This window comes from Octopus sinensis, linkage group LG4, assembly GCF_006345805.1.
Source record: "Octopus sinensis linkage group LG4, ASM634580v1, whole genome shotgun sequence".
NCBI classification, from domain to species: domain Eukaryota; kingdom Metazoa; phylum Mollusca; class Cephalopoda; order Octopoda; family Octopodidae; genus Octopus; species Octopus sinensis.
Window position 1 is genome coordinate 103,777,993 of NC_043000.1, and position 19,990 is coordinate 103,797,982.

The 19,990-nt window shown below is 37.5% G+C and overlaps 1 protein-coding gene across 7 annotated transcripts in view; it reads left to right on the forward strand.

Annotated features, from left to right (window-relative positions):
- Positions 1-8,136: 8,136 nt before the first annotated feature.
- Positions 8,137-19,990, forward strand: part of LOC115211008 (serine/threonine-protein kinase Nek5) — a 65,998-nt gene continuing 54,144 nt past the window's right edge. For 2 of the 7 annotated variants that reach the window (XM_036502284.1, XM_036502283.1), the window contains exons 1-3: positions 8,139-8,341; positions 12,240-12,275; positions 14,195-14,255. In XM_036502284.1, coding sequence (XP_036358177.1) covers positions 8,225-8,341; positions 12,240-12,275; positions 14,195-14,255 — 214 coding nt within the window. In that variant the 5' untranslated portion in view covers positions 8,139-8,224. Of the gene's footprint in view, positions 8,342-12,239; positions 12,276-14,194; positions 14,256-19,990 lie in introns of all 7 variants that reach the window. The other 5 variants (XR_004998805.1, XM_036502282.1, XM_036502285.1 and 2 more) reach the window with 4 other exon arrangements.

Sequence of the window (19,990 nt, forward strand, 5' to 3'; positions counted from 1 at the left end):
GGCGGGGAAAGGACTTAGCAAAATTCATAAGATCGAGTTTTTCGCCCATAACTTGGTAACAGTTTATCGTGGATAGCGGATATAAATCCAAATTTTAAATATTCCTCTGAATATTGACGAACTTCTTTTACTTGCACTACTGTATTTTTGAATCGGCATAACTACAGATTTCTGCGCCCCCGACTTTGGATGATTAATAACTTTCAGAAAAATGGATATTTTTAATGAAATTGTCTATGAATATGTGTAGATTCCGAATATACAAACTTTTGTGGGGAAAGTGTTTTAGGAGGGGTTGGGATGGGTAATTTCGGAAATTTCACCGGTGTCCACTTCATTATGTCTTTCAAGAAAATGGATATTTTTAAATGAAATTCTCTACAAATATACCTCGGACTATGTAGATTCCAATGACATAAGAAGTTGGGGGGGAAACAACTGTGGGGCTATTTTTGAGAATTGTTCTGTACACACACACACACACACACACACACACACACACACACACATATAATGACTAGAGACCGAGACCTTTGAAAGTATGCTGTGCGTGGGAAGACCCGACGGGACAAGTGAGACCATAACCCGTGGCCTCTACCTGGGACGTAGTCAGCCCACTTATGCATACCTTTCTTTCTTGTGACACAAACCCTACTTGTGCAGAACTGTTGAGGCAAGTGAAAATCAAAAATCAAAATCGATCAACATCAATGGAAATTGTAGCTGTGATACCAGTGCCGGTGGCACGTAAGAGAACCATCCGAACGTGGCCGTTGCCAGCGCCACTCCGACTGGCGTCCGTTCCGGTGGCACGTAAAAAGCACCATCCGATTGTGGCCGTTGCCAGCCTCGTCTGGCCCCGTGCCGGTGGCACGTAAAAAGCACCATCCGATTGTGACCGTTTGCCAGCCTCATCTGGCACCTGTGCCGGTGCACGTAAAAAGCACCCACTACACTCATGGAGTGGTTGGCGTTAGGAAGGGTATCCAGCTGTAGAAACACTGCCAGATCAGATTGGACCTGGCGCAGCCTTCTGGCTTCCCAGACCCCAGTTGAACCGTCCAAGCATTGCTAGCATGGAAAACGGACGTTAAACGATGATGATGATGATGATATATATATATATATATATATATATATATATATATATATTATATATATATATATATATATACATGTATATATATATATATATATATATATATATATATATATATATATATATATATATATATAATTAATCATATAGGGTAGCAAAAAATTCAGAAATTATTTGCCACCAGCGGTCCAGTGGGAAAAAAGAAAATAGTCAGAGACTATTAATAAATTCAACAGCAAAATTAAGGAACGGCCATAATAGGCCGTTCAACCCACTAGAAATAGCAGCCAAGGCTTCAACCGCAAAAGAGTATTAATTCCGTAAACCAGGAGAAAATTAAAAAAAAACATTTAACCTGTTATACTTTATACAATGCATCGTTTCATCTATTTTTTTATGGTAAATCAGCCTGATTAAATTAAATCAAGCTAATCTTCCATAAGCCAACAGATTCATCAGTAAAGTAGGCCAGACGGGAGAGATATTTTCACGAGGTAGCACCACTACTGCCTCGGCAATATCTAACCTAAAAATTTTTAAATCATCGTACTCGCGCCAAATTTATCGGCAGCAAATATAAGCTGCCGATTCCATTTCGGAATTAAACAGAAAATTCATACAGCTGGATGCCCTTCCTAACGCCAACCACTCCGAGAGTGTAGTGGGTGCTTCTACGTGCCACTGCACGAGGGCCAGTCAGGCGGTACTGGCAACGGCCACGCTCAAATAGTGCTTTTTACGTGCCACCTGCACAGATGCCAATTCAGCGGCACTTGCAACGACCTCGCTCGAATATTTTCACGTGCCACCGGCACAAGTGACAGTAAGGCAACACTGGAAACGATCATGCTTGAATGGTGCTTTTTATGTGCCACCGGCACGAGAGCCAGTCAGCGGATGGTGCTCTTAGCGCTCCACTTGAACGAATGCCAGTCATGCGAAACTGTCATCGAATTTGATTTCGATTTCACTTGCCTCAATAGGTCTTCGTAAGCAGAGTTTAGTGTCCAATGAAGGAAAGGTACGCATAAGTGGGCTGGCTACACTACTGGCATAGGCCATGGGTTATGGTCTCACTTGGCTTGCCGGGTCTTATCAAGCACAGCATATTTCCAAAGGTCTTGGTCACTAGTCATTGCCTCAGTGAGGCAACGTTCGAAGGTCGTGCTTCACCACCTCATCCCAGGTCTACCTCTTCCACAGGTTCCATCAACCGCTAGAGTGTGACACTTTTTCACACAGCTATCCCCTTCCATTCTCACCACGTGACCATACCAGCGCAGTCGTCTCTCTTGCACACCACATCCGATGCTTCTTAAATCCAACTTTTCTCTCAAGGTACTTACACGCTGTCGAGTATGCACACTGACATTACACATACAGCGGAGCATACTGGCTTTGTTCTTTGCAAGCTTACGCATGTCCTCAGCAGTCACAGCCCATGTTTCACTGCCATGTAGCATGGCTGTTCGCAGACATGCGTCATACAGTCTACATTTTACTCTGAGCGAGAGGCCCTTTGTCACCTGTAGAGGTGGGAGCTCTCTGAATTTTGCCCAGGCTATTCTTATTTTAGCAGCTACACGTATATACATATACATATATACATGTACATATAAAGGATGTTTTCGGTTTGAACGGCAGTTTTTTTAAATAATTTCTATGTAACTAAAAAATTTTAAACTTCGTATATTGGTAGAATGGGTTTATAAAACATCTTTTTCTCTTGGCTTTCTTGAGAAAATTTGTAAGATATTTGGTCTTTAATTTCTTGCATTTCGGTAATATCAACCAATCAATGACGTCTATTGAGGTGAAAACGATTTCTGCCGTAACATTTTATGGCGGCGTCATATGAAAATGTCTCTGTTTTTTATAAGAAAAATGATACCCTGTGGCCATAAACTGAGGGGTCACTCGTAAGCAGAGCTGGATAACAAAACCGTTCCCTCTTTAGTGTCCACCCATAATTATGACCCTAGTATCGATCTATTGCATTTCAATCTGTTTTAGGGTTAGGGTTAGGGTTAAGGTTTTGGTTAGGGGTGGGGGGAAGGGTATCTTTTTTTTCTTCCGAAATGTAAATAAACTCAATCTGTTTCTTAAACGAGGGACATTTTCATATTTCACCACCAGAAAATTTTACGGCAGGTAATGTTTTCACCTCAATAGACGTCATTGATTGGTTGAAATTACCAAAATTGAAGAAAATATCTTACAAACTACAGAAAGCCAAGAGAAAAAGATATTTTATAAACACATTCTACTAGTATACGAAGTTTAAAAGTGTTTAGTTACATAGAATTTATTTTAAAAAACTGCCGTTCAAATCGAAAAGATCGTATATGGGGATATATATATATATCAGCTAGAGGAGTTTAAAACCTCTAAGGAATAATTAAATCCAAAGGCGCTCCTGGTGATTACCTGAGTAGGAACAGTCCTTTGTAAAGTTGTACGGTAACAGGTAGTTCGGTAGGTAAATCGTAGTTTAGGTTATTTTCCTAAAAATTTACTCACAGAAAAACTTACAGAAATTAATACCGAGAGTCCTACCTATGGTCCACAATGGGGCAAATCTAAGTCTAGCAGTCTATACAATTGGTCAGTTACAATTTGAACCGAGGTCAGAAGTTAAGATGGTTACAAAGGATTTGTTTATAAAAATAAACAAGAAAAGGAAAAGAAGAAAAAAGTTACAGGGGAGAAGTCAATGAATAGGTAGTATGGGGCCGTTTATGTCTTGCAGCATCTTAACGTTATGACATGCATGAGGGAAGAGTGAAGGAATCCACGCGATAGTGGATAAGGGGAAGCAACTCGTACTGGTAATTCAGTATATCAATGAAAGCTATTACAGAATATACATAAACTTCACCTTACGAAGGAATTGTACGATAAAGAAGACACGGATGAATCAATCGTAAGAAACAAGAACAATTACAAGCCTATGTAAGGTAAGAATAAAGATTTAGATAAATTTTGTTATTTCTTATCTACCTTCTCTTATAAAGAACTTCCACACCCTAAAATCAAGCCCAATACCAGTCGAAAGGAATGGGATATTATACATGAACGGAAAAACAATAACAACATTATAATTAAGGCAACAGATAAGGGAAGTGGGCGATCTTTCGTTACAAGAACACACGACTGCTAGTTACAAACCACGTGCGTTTATTTACATTTGTGAAGATGATCGTCGATTTCCGTAAAAAACGGTACTTATTACATATTTAGAAGTTATTTGATGAATTAATATAAACTAGCTGGATCCGTGTAAAATTCACGGAAAACAAAAAATGTAAGCATCTGTAAACAGTGTACTGGTGCCATCAGTAATATTTGTATATTATGATCGTCTGTCTTTACGTTCTGAGTTCAAGTTCGGATCTTTTCTATAGAAAGTAATGTAACACCAATGAAACTGGGGATATACAAGTTGGTGATGATGGATGCTACCAATAAGGTGAGGGTTGGCAATGAATTTAGGGTACAAGTAGGGGTTGTAGGAGGGGTTCACCAAAAGTGATCAACTGATATTTGCTTGTGTACTCCTAACTTTTCTAATTAAATTAGGTCAAGCAAGAACAATGGGATTCTACTTTTGCATCAGGTTTGAATATGCTCAATGCCTCATAGCATCCGTGTTATGAAGCAATGTCAAAGTAGACACTGAAGCATAATAGAGTGCTCTACCTCATTGAATCCTTCCAAACCATCCAACTCATACTAAGATGGATGATGATATATGTGTGTATGAATATACACATATATAATGATGTCTATTGACATTCCATTGAATAAACAATAAATGAACAATTAAGTGTGTGTGTGTGTAAATATTTACTTATACTGAGGTGGTATCAAAAAGTTCCCAGACTTGTTCTGTAGCACACCAACAGATGGCAGCACATGGTTGTGTGTGTAGTGAGAGTTAGCAGTGACCTTCATGAGGTAGTGTGCTGAGAGTAACATCACTGTGTTTACTTCGCAAGTTGGGAAATTTGTTTTTGTGATCATGTGTATGCTGCAGTCTGTGATTTTGTCACAGACAAAAAGTTAGGAAAAAGAGCCACATGAAATTTTGTGCTAAACTTGGCAAGTCTGCTACAGAGACATTGGGCATGGTTCAGCAAGCTTATGGTGATAAGGCAATGGTTTGTACACAATGTTTCGAGTAGCTTGGGTGCTTCAAAAGCAGAAGAATGTCCCTGGAAAACAATGAGTGATCTGGAAATGTGGAGAAAATTCATCAGTTTGTGCATAAGGATCATCGGAGGACAATCAATGACATTGTTGATGTTGCTGGTCTGTTGTATGGGTCTGTACATGCAATCCTAATGTCTGAATTGAACATGCAGCATGTCTCTGGTACGTTTGTCCCCCACCTGCTGACCACTGAGCAGGAAGAACATCGCACTGAAGTCTGTCAAGATCTCCATCAGCATGCTGTTGATGACTCACCCATCATGTTGGGGATCATTACTTGTGATGTGAGTTGGGTCTATTGGTACCTTGAGACAAAGCAGCAATTGTCACAATGGAAGAAGCCTTGATCTCCGTAACTGAAGAAGGCACAACAGCTCAATCAAGAGCATGTTCATCATTTTTTTTTTGACATCTACAATATTGTGCATCAAGAATTCATCCCCCAGGGTCAAACCATTTAATCAAGAGTTCTACAGCAACTTTTTGAAACATTTGAGGGAGGACACTTAGCAAAAGCAACCAGATCTGTGGAGCATGAAGAATTAGATACTTCACGACAACAATGCACCATCACCAAACTCTCCTCACTCGTGGGTTTCTTGCCAAAAACAACATGGTGTTGCTTCCATTCATATTCTACTCACCAGATTTAGCACATGCAAACTTCCATCTCTTCCCCAAGATGAAAAGGCAGCTCAAAGGTCATTCTTTTAATACAGTTGTTGAGATCCAGAGCAAATTGCAGAAGCTTCTCGACTTGCTTACAGAAAATGACTTCCAGACCACATTCTTAAAGTGTTTTGCTATGCAAGGTGACTATTTTGAAGGACATGATGTTAAAACTTAGGTAAATAAGTTATTTTTTATTAAACATAACTAGGCCAGGAACCTTGTGATACCACCTCATATGGATATATATATGTATATATATATATATATATATATATATATATATATATATATATATATATATATATTATCACATACCATTCACTTTTTGTTGCATGTATGGATCAAACGGAATTTGCTGGGGCAGATTTTCTAAAGCTGACAAGTTAATATTTCCCCATGGCCAAACATGTTCTTCAAGGACGACTGGAAACGAAGATTGCTTGTATGAGTGATGCTCATTTACAACCATCACGTGATGGCAAAAGAAACACACACACACACACACTTGTAATCTACAGGCGCTGAAAGGTATTTGTAGAAAATCTCATAAAAAAAAGTAAACATTTAAAAAAAGTTATGAGGGAACAAAGCCGACACGTATGAATTTCCGAAACTCCTCACCCTACCCTCGTAAACAATTCCGATATAAACGAAACCAACACCATCAGAAGCGTATTTGTAGAAAAATTTCATTAAAAAATATTCATTTTTCTGGAAGTTATGAGGAAACAAATTCGAGCGGAGGCACACTTGTGTGGGTATGCCAAATAATAAACTTCTTCACCTTAAACTAGTTTCAAAAATAACACACACATACACACACACAAGCGTGCGTGCATGCATACATACATACATACATTCAAGGCGCAGGAATAGCTGTGTGGTAAGTATCTTGTTTACCAACCACATGGTTCCGGGTTCAGTCCCACTGCGTGGCACCTTGGGCAAGTGTCTTCTACTATAGCCTCGTATATATGTATATATATGCGTGTGTGTGTTTGTGTGTCTGTGTTTGTCCCCCTAGCATTGCTTGACAACCGATGCTGGTGTGTTTATGTCCCCGTTACTTAGCGGTTCGTCAAAAGATACTGATAGAATAAGTACTGGGCTTACAAAAGAATAAGTTCCAGGGCGGTGCTCCAGCATGGCCGCAGTCAAATGACTGAAATGAGTAAAGAGTATGCATACATACATACGTTACAACAACGAAAGATTTATGACATGAAGTTAGCTATTACTAAGAGATTACTATTAACAAATAGAGTTGCTATGGTGACATATAAACTCACGTTTAGGCGTGGAACTTTTATTTTCATAACTATAACGCATTGAGATGTATATTTCTCAATTCCTTTTCCCCTGTGTGTCGTAAATATAAGTATATATATATAATGTAACGATTATTAATAGATAAAATAAATCTTGATGTAGCTATTTTTTGTATAATAAATGATACCACACGACGCAAATCAATTGTTGATATAGCGAAGAGAAAATTCTCTAAAAATGGGAATCAGTATTAAAACGAAAAGGTTATGATTTCTCTTTTCATTCATGTAATTGCAAACCATTCATGTCTAATACATCGATAATTTTTTTTTTTTCTCTCTTTTCAGAATGTAAAAATGTAAAATTCTGCAGCTGATTACTGTAGTAGCATAGCGGCTTTGCCAAAATTTGACTCTTTTTTGAAGAAATAAAATTACAAAGAATAAATTTATTAATAACAATAGTGATTTCAATTACACGATGAGGATGCAAATCATAAATGGAAGAAACATATGGTATTCCAGAACATCAAACTAACCAGTTACGAAAAATTTGTTAGGGAAACGTCAAACCATTAAATTCTTTTGTCAATTGTCAAAAGCTGAAAAATGAAGCTTTTGGGGATATAATTCTACGTCTAGCGAGTATGAGCATGCATGGATCCGCCAATAAAAGAGATATAGGAAACCCTATATTATTATAGGGTCCATGCATGGACCCTATAATAAAAGAGATATAGGAAATTTAAATTAGGCGCTGGTAAGTATTAAACAATCCCTCCCCTTTACGTATACATCATAAAGCTGGTATCTTGAAATATCAGCTACGTATAGTTATACTGAAAAAAACAAACCCAGATAACTCATACTCACTCACGCTGCAACATTTGTTTCGTTTCGGTATGTGTTCCAAGTAGCATTTTAGAAAAGCATCAACGTCAATGTTGGTGTTTGTGTGGTCTGACTTGAGCAGATGAACAAGTACGTGAAAATTCGTCAAATTGGCCAGGGGTCATTCGGTAAAGTGTTCCTGGTTAGACATAAACAATCTTTTGTGAATTATGTTATCAAAGAAATCGTTATATCTGGAGTAAGTATATTTCGATGCGATTCTCTTTTTTTTTCTTCGCTCAAGGAGTAGTTTGCTTAATATAAGTTTAACTAGAACAAAAAAAAATAAAACGTAAACATTATACATTCAGTTGTCACTGTATATATATATATATAAGTATGTATATTTGTATAATATATGTATCTATGTATAATATTCAGTACGATTGTAACTTGGGTTCAATTTCCAGTCAGGACTCTTATAAAATCTCGCCGCTCGTGGGAAAGGCATGAACGTCAGAATATCCCATGTAGAACTTCTATAACTTATTACATTACAGTAAATGTACATTTATGTTTAAAACGTTAACCAAACATTCAAAATATGCTTAATCGCCCAACCTTTGCAGCGATCGGTCTTGTTAACGGTCGTAAACTCTTAGAAAAATACCAACAGAAAAACCAGTATAATACAATAGGTTCAAACGTTATTAGATTTTCGGACATGTATATTTAATATTAAAAACTATATACTTTATAGATCCATTATAGTCATCTTCACAAGAATCTTGTGTTGGCGACGGAGCATGAAATAATGTATAGAACACTCCTAAAGAATGTGTCATTACCCTATATTGGATCGATTGTTGAACATACATATTTAAAGCATCAATATCTTTTTTCATAGTTTTTTTAAGAAAATTTAATGATGATCGCGTTTGTATTATTCAGGCTTCTGTTTAAATGTTCTTTTGAGTTTACAGCCAATAATGGGAAGAATCGCCCTTTTCTTTCTTTCAATGGAAGATCATCAAATTAAATCACTATAAACATTCCTTCCTGGTGTATTTTAATATAATAGGTTGCAACTAACAAATTACAAGATGTGTATGTGTGTGTTACACACACATGCATATACATACATACATAACTGAACACACACACGTTTATGTTTATTTTTTTCTCCCTAAAGCATTACCATCCGTATCCCAGACGTTTGTAGTAAATAGGTTACAAACCCATCTCTTTTAGTTTTGTCAGCATGTTTATTGGTTTGCGACAGCCTTAATCTATTGTTACTGGATTAGTCTATAAAATGATTTACACCCAACACTTGAAACTAACAAAATATTCTTCAGTCACAAGTGTTATATTTTGCAGTGATGGACTGTACCTTACTAATGTACCTATCTATTCTACAGTCAAGTGGATAACCCAAAGATGGGGCATTGGGAGTGCTTAAACTTGTTAGAAGCAGCAGCCAAATTTCTTTCACAGGTCTGCTAAGTGAAGGTTGATCTGAACCTAAAGAACAACAAGAGCAACTGCTAGGTGGGCTGGATTAGTCAGAATTGTTGACCATTTGGTCTGATACATTTTTAACTTGTCTAGATACGTCTTTCTCTGTAAATTTGTAGTATTAAATATATACAATATTTTATATTGTGCTCTAGATTAATAATAGACATGGATAAGTTTTATACAGTAGTGTTATTTTATTTAATAGCATCAGACTTTTTAAAGAATTTTTCCAAATTTATCCCAGCCATTATGAATTTTTTAGTCACCAATTTAATTGACTATCAACTCAGATTAAAGTGATGATGTGGCAGATTTTATCTATTTATATTTACATTCATGCAATTTGTGCTATGTCATTCCAATGAATATTCAATAATTTCTTACATTCTCTACCTTCATCCTTTATCACACCATATATTGGTTTAAGATGGCAAAAATAGAGGCAAATTTGTGACTCTATCCTTATGGAAGAAGTGTTAGAATTGAGGTTAATATTTTTACCTTGTAGTTGAAGTATTGTTTGATAATTTTGCATTGTTGTTCAAGATGTCTTGATTGATATGGCAGATTTGGTTGTTTACCTCATGGGTCATGAGTCCAAATACACTGCTGGCATTTGGTGTGTTTCTAGGCAGAACACTTTATTATACATTGCCTCAGTTCACCTACCTGTTAGCAGGAATAGATATGAATACAAGATCTCTTGGAAACGAGGATCATTACTTGCCATAAACTGATGTGTTATCTAGGGAGCAGGTGTATTTTACCTCTGCATTACCCCATAAAGCCAGAAATAATTATTGACCCTGGGGACTTAGGAAGCATTATAAATTACAAATAACACTTGACAAGTAATCTGTAGAAATGGCAATTTCTGTTTACTTAGATATCAATGAATCATCAGATATCAGTACATTAGGAAGTCTATATGCAGTCCTAGATTTTAAAACCCAGCTTGGATACTGTAGCTACTATGTTCATTTTAAAAATATACTTTGATAGCTGAACATTTTATAAAACCTTCAGTTTATGTTACAGTTGCTAACATTATACACTTGAATAATTAATAATAATTGAACTGGAAATTCCACTCATGAATTCCTTTTTCTATGACAACAGTAATTAAAATTACAAATAGCTTATAAATGAATCCAAAACATAATCTTTATAACTCACAATATGTATTGTTTTATCAAATAGTTAATGTAGTTATTATATTACTAATCCTTTACAATACCCTAGTATTATATACAAATATCAACTGTACTTAGCTAGTCTGCTAAGGAAGTATCGAAAGACAACAGGGTGCCATAAAACCTCTACAAGATAAGGAACCACATGCTTTAAGATAGAATGAACTTGAAATGTATTATGAAATATATAATCAAGAACATTTTGGAATTTTTAATTTCATAACTTTTGATATGTTTTTTTTAGTCCTAAGTCAGCCCTGGTTTCAATAACCAATAGTTTGCAAGTAGTTTTTGCGTATGTGTTTTTTTTTTTAATTTATCAAAGCTGACGTGAAGGAGAAAATGAAAGTGAAGAGTGTGTAGAGGATAAGGTAAAATGGAGAAGGCGGTATTGGGACTTGTGAAACTAACCCCTACTTTAGCCTGGGAAATGATTTTAAATGCTTATTGTTGTGAGTGGTAGGGATAGTGTGCTTTTGGGTGGCACTATATTTGTGCTATGAGGATGTGGATATGTTCGGGTGTTAAAGAGTGATTTTGCATGTAGTGGAAAGGACCATACTGGAGTTTGCTATGACAATAAACTGCTCATCACACATCTAGATGTCCTTTTTTTAAGATGGTAGGAGATGATTAAAGAGGATTTACCTGTTATTTCTTGCAGGTCAAATAACTATGTAGATACCTCCTCTTTGAGTTAGTATTTTTGTTTCCTAGTATGAGTGATAAAACACATACTTACACAAACATGCAGAGAGAGAGAGAGAAAGAGAGGACAGGGTGATAGACAAACAAATATCTTATATATAGCTATCATCATCACCTTCCATGGTTGCATGTGTTGGACAGAGTTTATTGAGGCAGATTTTGCTGTAGCCAGATGCTCTTCCTGTCACAAACCCTCACCTGTTTCCCAAGCAAAGAAATAATGACACTATTTGTATGACAGTGACAATCATTTATAACTATCACACACTATTAAGATAAGAAGACACAAACACATGTGTGCACCACCCCCCCCCATTAGCTTCTTTCTGTTTCCATCTATCAAGTCTACTTGCAAGGCTTTTGGTTGATACAACACTATAACAGAGGACACTTGCCCAAGGTGTCATGCAGTGGGACTGAACCGAGAATCATGTGGTTGGGAAGCAAATGTCTTATCACACAGCCACACCTGTAAAACAATAGTAGTCAGGGACTAGAACATAAACCTGCTTAGCCCTTCCAAAAGGGTTAGGTAGGTTTATACAGAATGTTACTTGAGTAGCACAAGTAACATTATGTGAATGTAAACTAATTACGTAATAATATTGTCTTGTATGTATTTTTTTAAAAGAATAACACCAACCATTGACCATTAATTTTTATTTTGGTGAGAAACCTTCATCTGTAATATATGTTTTTTAGATATTTCTCTCATAATTTTTTTCTGTTTTGTAGATGTCTACCAGTGAACGTGAAGATGCTAGAAAAGAAGTAAGTATGAACTTAATTTTAACAAGTTATATCATTGTGCCTGCAGTTTTCGAGCAGTCCTATGATAAAATATGCTCCAGTTGAGACCATACCATTTTCTCAGCTATAGTGTCTCTTGGAATGTATTATTCAATTTTCCTTTCCTTTTTAAAAATAGTAGGGTGTGATGTGAAGGAAATTTCATCGTTATTTCTAGCAGATCAAGAGACCCTGTTAAGATTCCCTCATTTATTCATATACTTATAATACAGCTGGTGGAGGGTTAGTTTTATGCATGTAGCAGAGTGTACTTTAGTTAAATTCTTCTACATATTTTTTAGCTTGAATCAATGATGCTGAAATATATTTTAATGTTAGCCTATTAACCTAGTTGTGAAAGAAATAGGAATATAAACACATTCTTCCTATGCTTTTGATGTTTTGAAAAAAGAGATGTAGATCTCTTAATGGGCCACTTTTATGGTTTGCTGACTGCACCTCAGAGAAGATGTTCCTAATTTTCTTTCTTAATTAATAGCATAGATTCTTCAACTGCTATATAAAATATTCACAAATTAGACTATCAATGTAGCTTCCTTTGTAATTTCAATGGCTTGTCGTTAATCAAACAATACATATTTTTTGCACAACAAAAATTAAGCAGAAGTTCTGAAAGAAATTTCTTAGAATACTGGGGTTTTTTTGCTTTTTTTTTAACTTAACATATACCGTAACTTATTTCTTCTGTTTTAACTATTCTTACAAATTCCTTTAGCTTACTGTAATTATATTTTTAATAAATTATGAAATTTTGAATTTTAATTGTTCTTTCTTCCATTGAGTTACCACAATTCACACTTTATTTTTTGATAATAGCTTTTAATACAATAATGTGGGTGAAGTATTAAGGATCATTTTGTGGAAACATGCAAGGTAGTGGCCCATGGCTTGATGACCTCTTGGTGTGTCAAGATCATTGACCTGAAGTTTCTCTTTTTCAGTCAATGATTTACTTACATCAGAAAGTTGTCAGTGTAACCCTCTGAGACAAGAACAGCATCTGAAGGAAACTCATTACAATGGAATATATTTTTGTTGATTTTATTTTATCTGAAGCTTGCGTTTGCAATGACTTGTAAATTTTAAAAACATGTATTTATATTTCTTTATTTACTCTTGTAATTACGTTTTTTAAAGCAATAATAACTGCATTTAAAACAATAAATCCAAAGAAATTTTTTAATAAAAGAATTGTTTTTAAAATTACAGTGGGGTGCTTTTTTGAAACTTCATTTTCCTTTACATTTTCTTCCTTTTTTTTTTTTCAAGTGCAGCCTTGTCAGATAACTTTTAACTTTTGTGTTGCTTTCCAACAAATGAAGGCTCCCTGCTACTGTCATAGTTATGTTAGTATATATATATATATATATATATATATAATATATATATATGCCTCCAAATGTGAAGTACATTAAAAAGCTAACCAGAAATAAATATGCAGTGATGAAAAACAATATCAGTCATTAATTATTTAGGTAAATGAAGGAGACAACTCCAGATGTGTTTCAGTTTTCCTGTAAGCTCCTTAGCTGATGAAAGAATCTGAGTAAATGTACAAGCTTCTACACAGGTTAGATTAGAAAAAAAGAATTATTTCAGTGATGCCATCCTCATAAACTGTTTTGCTTTATTACTATTCTTGTTAGAGTGATGGTTGTCAGAGTTAGTAGTGCAAGAGACAGTGCATCATGGTATTTAGTTACATCCCTTTCGTTCTAAGTTGAAACCCTGCCAACTTCATTTGGGCTTCTAAAGTTGATTAAACTAAGTCAAGAACTGGGGATGAATATTATAATTGAGTGATCCCCAAAATAAGTAGTCATATTCCTATATTAGGAATCATTATTGTTATTCTTGTGTTTTTTTTTTCTCTTCTCAAGGTCGCAATGCTGGCAACTCTCAAACACAAAAACATTGTTTCCTATATAGAATCTTTTGAAGGTAATTTTTTGTTTTCTTGACTTTTTATTTATATTTTATTTTTAATGTCATGGCTGAATATAAATTTATAATGATTACTTAGTTAAATTATTGAAATATTAACAGTTACTGCTGTTCAGTTCTCTATCAGCCCTAATCAATCAAACTTGTGATCAAAAACATTCCTCCCATAACCATTCTACCTTATATTTTGATATAGTGTTCTTAGAACTACATAATCTAGTGTTTCCTTTCTTTAAGATGAGGGAGATTTACTCTTTGTAGAGCAGTGGTGGGGATTCCTTGCTTCATCATCATCATCATCATTTAGCATCAGTTTTCCATACTGCACCAGGTTCCAGTCTGATTTGGCATGGTTTCTACAGCCGGATGCCCTACCTAATGCCAAAAACTCCAAGAGTGTAATGGGTGCTTTTTACATACACCTCATCATCATCATCACCATCATTTAACATCTGTTAAGACCATACAGAGCTGTTGCAGATATTTGTGTGATGCCTCTCTGTTCTGAGTTCAAATTTTTAGTGTTAAATCTTGGTACAAAATTTTTTTCTCTTCATATTCAAATTTGATATCAGTTTTGCCCTGTGTTTAAGTCCCACCCCAAATTTTTCAGTTAATATCAAGTATAAAATAGTTTTATTTTACCAAAATGTTTACTTGTCATCACCATAACATTTGTAGTTGTTTTGTTCCAAGTCAGCTCTCACTGAGCAGGCTTAAGTTCGTTTGGTGTAATTTGAAGGATATTTAGCTACTTTTTCTAGCTAGATTAGATTATCTGGATTTGTTGTACACCATATTCCAATTGTATCAGTATTTTAAGTTCTGCTTTCACAACTGTAATTCTTATCCTTTCTTTGCCACTGCCACCTACTAATAGTACACCTAACATCTCAGGTGGCATTCATCATTCAGTCTCATGGGACATCCATATCAGAGCAAATTTCTCACCTACATATGTAAGCTTATGCTTACAATACTCAGTTCTGCCTTCATGCATAACATTACATATCCAATGGCATATGCTTGCTTCTGGATTTGAAAATAAAGGCAATCTTCCTGGATCCAGAGGCTAAGTTGGTGATCCTGGATGTGAACTACAGTGATGGCGGTGCCTCAGACTAGTGGCTACCTACTCTCCAACATGTGCTGGGCAGTTGAATTATTTCAAGCATCTGGAGGTATTCCTGGGTACATCTCGCACTTTAGTGCTAGTAGGGGATTGGACTGCTGTCTTAGACGAACATTCCAATTGGGTGGGAGTGGGAGCATCTGATAGGGGGGTGCTGACAGATATTGACTAGACAACCAGAATGTACCAATGTGGACTTGGACAAATTGCATCGGGTCATCTTGATCATACCTAGATAGAGTTTTCTGTAGGCTAGTGGATAAGGACAGCATAGGGTATCCACAGTTTCACATTAGTAAGGCTTTAGCTGTAGAAAAAAAGAAAATAGAGGGAGATTTAGTTAGAAAGCTAGATGAGGATCTTAGGACAGGCATTGCAACCGACGTGTTGGCAGCGAGGTTGGCCCTTGATCAACAATTCGATGTCAAACATGAAGACTCCATTGTCAGAGCTAAGGCATGTTCGGTAAGCAAGGAGGGGACTAAGGCCACTTGATGGGCCTACAAGGCAGAGGCTAAATGTGGCAACAGGTTGACCATTCTGTCATTGGTGGACCAGAATGGGCATGAGGTGTTTGAATCGAAGCAGATTTGTGCAACCTTTCAGCAGCACTTTGCTTGACTGTTTGGGACAAGCAGTGCGATGGATAACGGAGCACACTTTGGTATGTATGTGGACGGCCTGTCGCGACTCTCATTGAACGAGCCAGAGTGTTGCAAAAGACTGATAGCAACCTGGGAAGTATAGGAAGCGATGAAAAGCTGCACAACAGGTAGATTGTCAGGTCTGGATGGTCTGCCCTATGAGCTTTACATTTCAATGCCAGACTTGTTTGCAGGTATTTTTGTTGCAACGGGCAACAAAACGGGAGAATTCCTGCTTTTTTTTGTTGAGGGGTGGTGGCACTGCTGAAAAAGGACCCAAACAAGGGGGACATCATAGAAAATTTCAGGCCCATCACTCTGATCAATGCAGAGTTGAAGATTTTGGCCAAGGTATTACCCAAGAGGTTGGTGCTTGTCGTGGACAACCTGGTAAGGCGCAAACAGTCTTCCATGGGTAGATTGCTGCTTTGTACAGCAGTATCTGCTTGGTCATATATAAGTGAATGGTCACCTGTCAGAGCCGTTCAGCAACTTGCATTCAATCCTGCAAGGATGCTCTCTCTCTCTCTTGCCTTCTCTACGTATTGACTCTTGAGCCATTACTATGGAAGTTGGAGGCTTTGAAGGATGTCCTGTGTGATCTAGGATGTGGGAAGAGCATGTCTGCCTATGCTGATGACATCATTGTGATGGTGTTGAGTTACAAGCATATCGACCTGATTGGCAAGACACTAAGTGAATATGAAGGGGTGACAGGTGTGAAAATTAACATGGAAAAAAGTCAGTGGGCTTGCAGCTCAGCACCTGTAGGGGCAAGTCCATGCGTCCAATAGTGTCGTGGGGTGTTGGACAGACGGTCCTGTTGAATTGCTTGGGGTCTGGTTTGGTCCAGACCTCCAGGTAGAGAAAAACTGGGACGAGGTGAAGAACAGGATGGCCAGCCTCAGCCAGAAATGGAACAAGAGGAAGCTGTCCCTGAAAGGTTGAGCTGAGGTGGCGAACGCGTACATTGCATCGGTCATCTATTACCACTTGACCATTGTCCCTTGTCCCAACTGCTAGTTGACCAAGCTGGTGCACTTATTCTTTTACTTTCTGTGGAAGAGGCAGGTGCTCCATCTGCTGTCAACAGCTGCTGAACAGAGGCCTTGGCATGCCATGGTTGCTGATGCGCAGATATGCACTCAGGCTACAGCATCTCAAGCATTTCCTGGACAGTGAGCAGGTGTGGTCGCCATTCAAAAGACTCGCCTTTCCACAGCTCATCTCTTTGAGCTGCAATCTTGGATCAAGCGTAGACTGAGAAAGGACGCTTGGCACCTCGAGTGCCGTCAAGCACTCATCACCCTCCACCAGACGGGCAATGTGATCAGTAGTAGTTCCACTCTAGTGTTCTATATAGGGTTAGTGGAGGAAAAGTGCAACGATGTTCTTGGGGAAACTCTAGGCATCAATGATGATCAACTAAGCAGTCTGTTTGGGAGAACTTTTGGGCCAGGGCCCATGGATAACTTCCAGAAGTCCCTCGCCTGGCAGTGCTACCGAGGGGCACTGCCTGTTCAGTATAAACCTTACTAGTATGGAAGTGCGGTCAGCCAGGCCTGCCCAACGTGCGCTCAGAGTGACAAAACCATTCTGCACGTCCAGTGCCCAAGTATTGCTGACCTGTGGGCTTATGTCAAACAGCTGCTGTCAATTGTAGGATGGATCCAGCTATTAGCTGAATCCATAGTGAAGATTGCCTCACTGGCCTCCTTTAACAAAAAAGGGAAGGCAATTTTCATTTGTCTGGTGGCTGCAGTGAAAGAAATGGTATGGTGGACCCGTTTGAAAGGGCTAAAGTCAGGCACTTTCCACTTTGGTCAAGGTTTCATCAACTTTTGCAAGTTCCACTTGAAAAGGAAGGTGAGAGTAGAGAGAGAAGTGTTGTCTTCTAGCAAATTTATTGAAAAGTGGGTGAAAAATGGCCAGTATGAATGGACTAATTCTGAGATTACACCTGTAAAAGAAAAGTATAAAAGGAGAAAGGGCTCTTGCCCTGTTGACCAGGCACCCGTGGCTTTTATGGGTTTTTTCCAAAGCACTTCCCCCTATTGAGAGTTGTTACTTGTTATACTGTTATTTTCATTATCAAATGTTTACACGGACCTTTTTTTTTTTGCAAAACCCTTTGTTTATCGTCTTTTGTTGTCCTTCAATGTTTTGATTTATATTAGCCCTTGTGGCCAATAAAAAGAATGTATTATTATTATTGAGTGAGAGAGCAGTTCATGCCATCAAAGTGACACTGGGGTAAAATATACAAAGCCCAATATACCCATCATGACTACCCGTCTGATAAGGGTACACCAGGCACATGCATCACAACCATATATGCGCGACATGGTGATCTCATATCAAGATAAACAGCACATGACCTTGCAGGTGGGGCCCAGTTAGAATTTTCTTCAGGTTGAGTAGCCCATCCCGCTCAAAAGGTCCCTGAATAAGGGTTGTTTAAGGATGTTGAAAGAACCACCCATGTTTCCAGAGGTGAATTATTCAAACCCCAAAGAATCCCTCTCAACACATGGCTATGATGATCCCCCACTACTTCTGCTCGTGATCAGAGATGCACATATCGTCAGCCACTAAGGGACATCCTCAACTGGTTAAAGTCAAACAACTGACAAGCAAATCTGTGTTATTATTATTATTATTATTAGTATTATTATTATTATTATTATTATTATTATTATTATTATTATTGACATTTAGGTTTATCATTTCTGAAAATAACCTTGGCAGTCATTATGAAGTTTCTACCTTGTTTGTCCTTGCTTTATCATTTGTGTGCTTATTAATGAAACATGAATTATTTACTTCTAAAAGTAGTAAAACAGCCTGTGCACATCAATGATTCATTGAATAAATGAATTATTTTTAGTATACCACATTGTAGAACAAGAGGTAAGCTTTTAATGTGTTGTGTTCCTGACTTGATTATGATTTCCAATGTAGCTGTCTTCTGTTGTAAGTACCCTTCAGAAAGGTACACACATATCTTCTCTGTGTATCTGTATAAGAAATCAATATTTTATTCATCTTGTTCAAGTCTGATTAAGTCTAATTATTTGACTGTCTATAATCAAAAGTATCAATTCAGTGGTGATCAACCTTATTAAATTTAGGAGAGAGGAAAACAGATGTTGTAACATTCATGCTTTTCCCAGGTATTTAGTTATGCAAATAAAGGAAAATATTACAATTGCGAATTGAAACAAGTTCATATATTTGACTTATTGATGTTTAACCTTCTATACAATGTACATCCCTGATGCTTATTTTAGGATATATATATATATATATATAGACTTATTGATGCTTAACCTTCTATACAATGTACATCCCTGATGCTTATTTTAGGATATATATATATATATATATCATCATCATCATCCTCATCATCGTTTAACATCCGTTTTCCACGCTAGCACGGGTTGGATGGTTCGACCAGGGTCTGGGAAGCCAGGGGCTGCACCAGGCTCCAGTCTGATCTGGCAGTGTTTCTACAGCTGGATGCCCTTCCTAATGCCAACCATGCCGCGAGTGTAGTGGGTTCTTTTTACGTGCCACCGTCACAGGTGCCAGGGGAGTCTGGCATCGGCTAAGATCGGTTGGTGCTTTTAACATGCCACCGGCACGGAAGCCAGCCAAGGTGGCGCTGGCATTGGCCACGTTTGGATGGTGCTTTTTATGTGCCACCGGCACAGAAGCCAGTTGAGGCGGCACTGGCAATGACCACATTCGGATGGTGTTTTTTATGTGCTACCGGCGCAGATATCACAACTACTATTTCCATTGATATTTATTTCGATGTTCATTTTCATGTACTTGACTCAACAGGTCTCCTCAAGCACAGCGGGATGTTCTGGACTCCAAGGTACTTTGAATGGGCAGGGGCTATGCAGAACTGGTGCAGGAAGCAGCCCGGGTCTTTGCAGTCACAGCATATC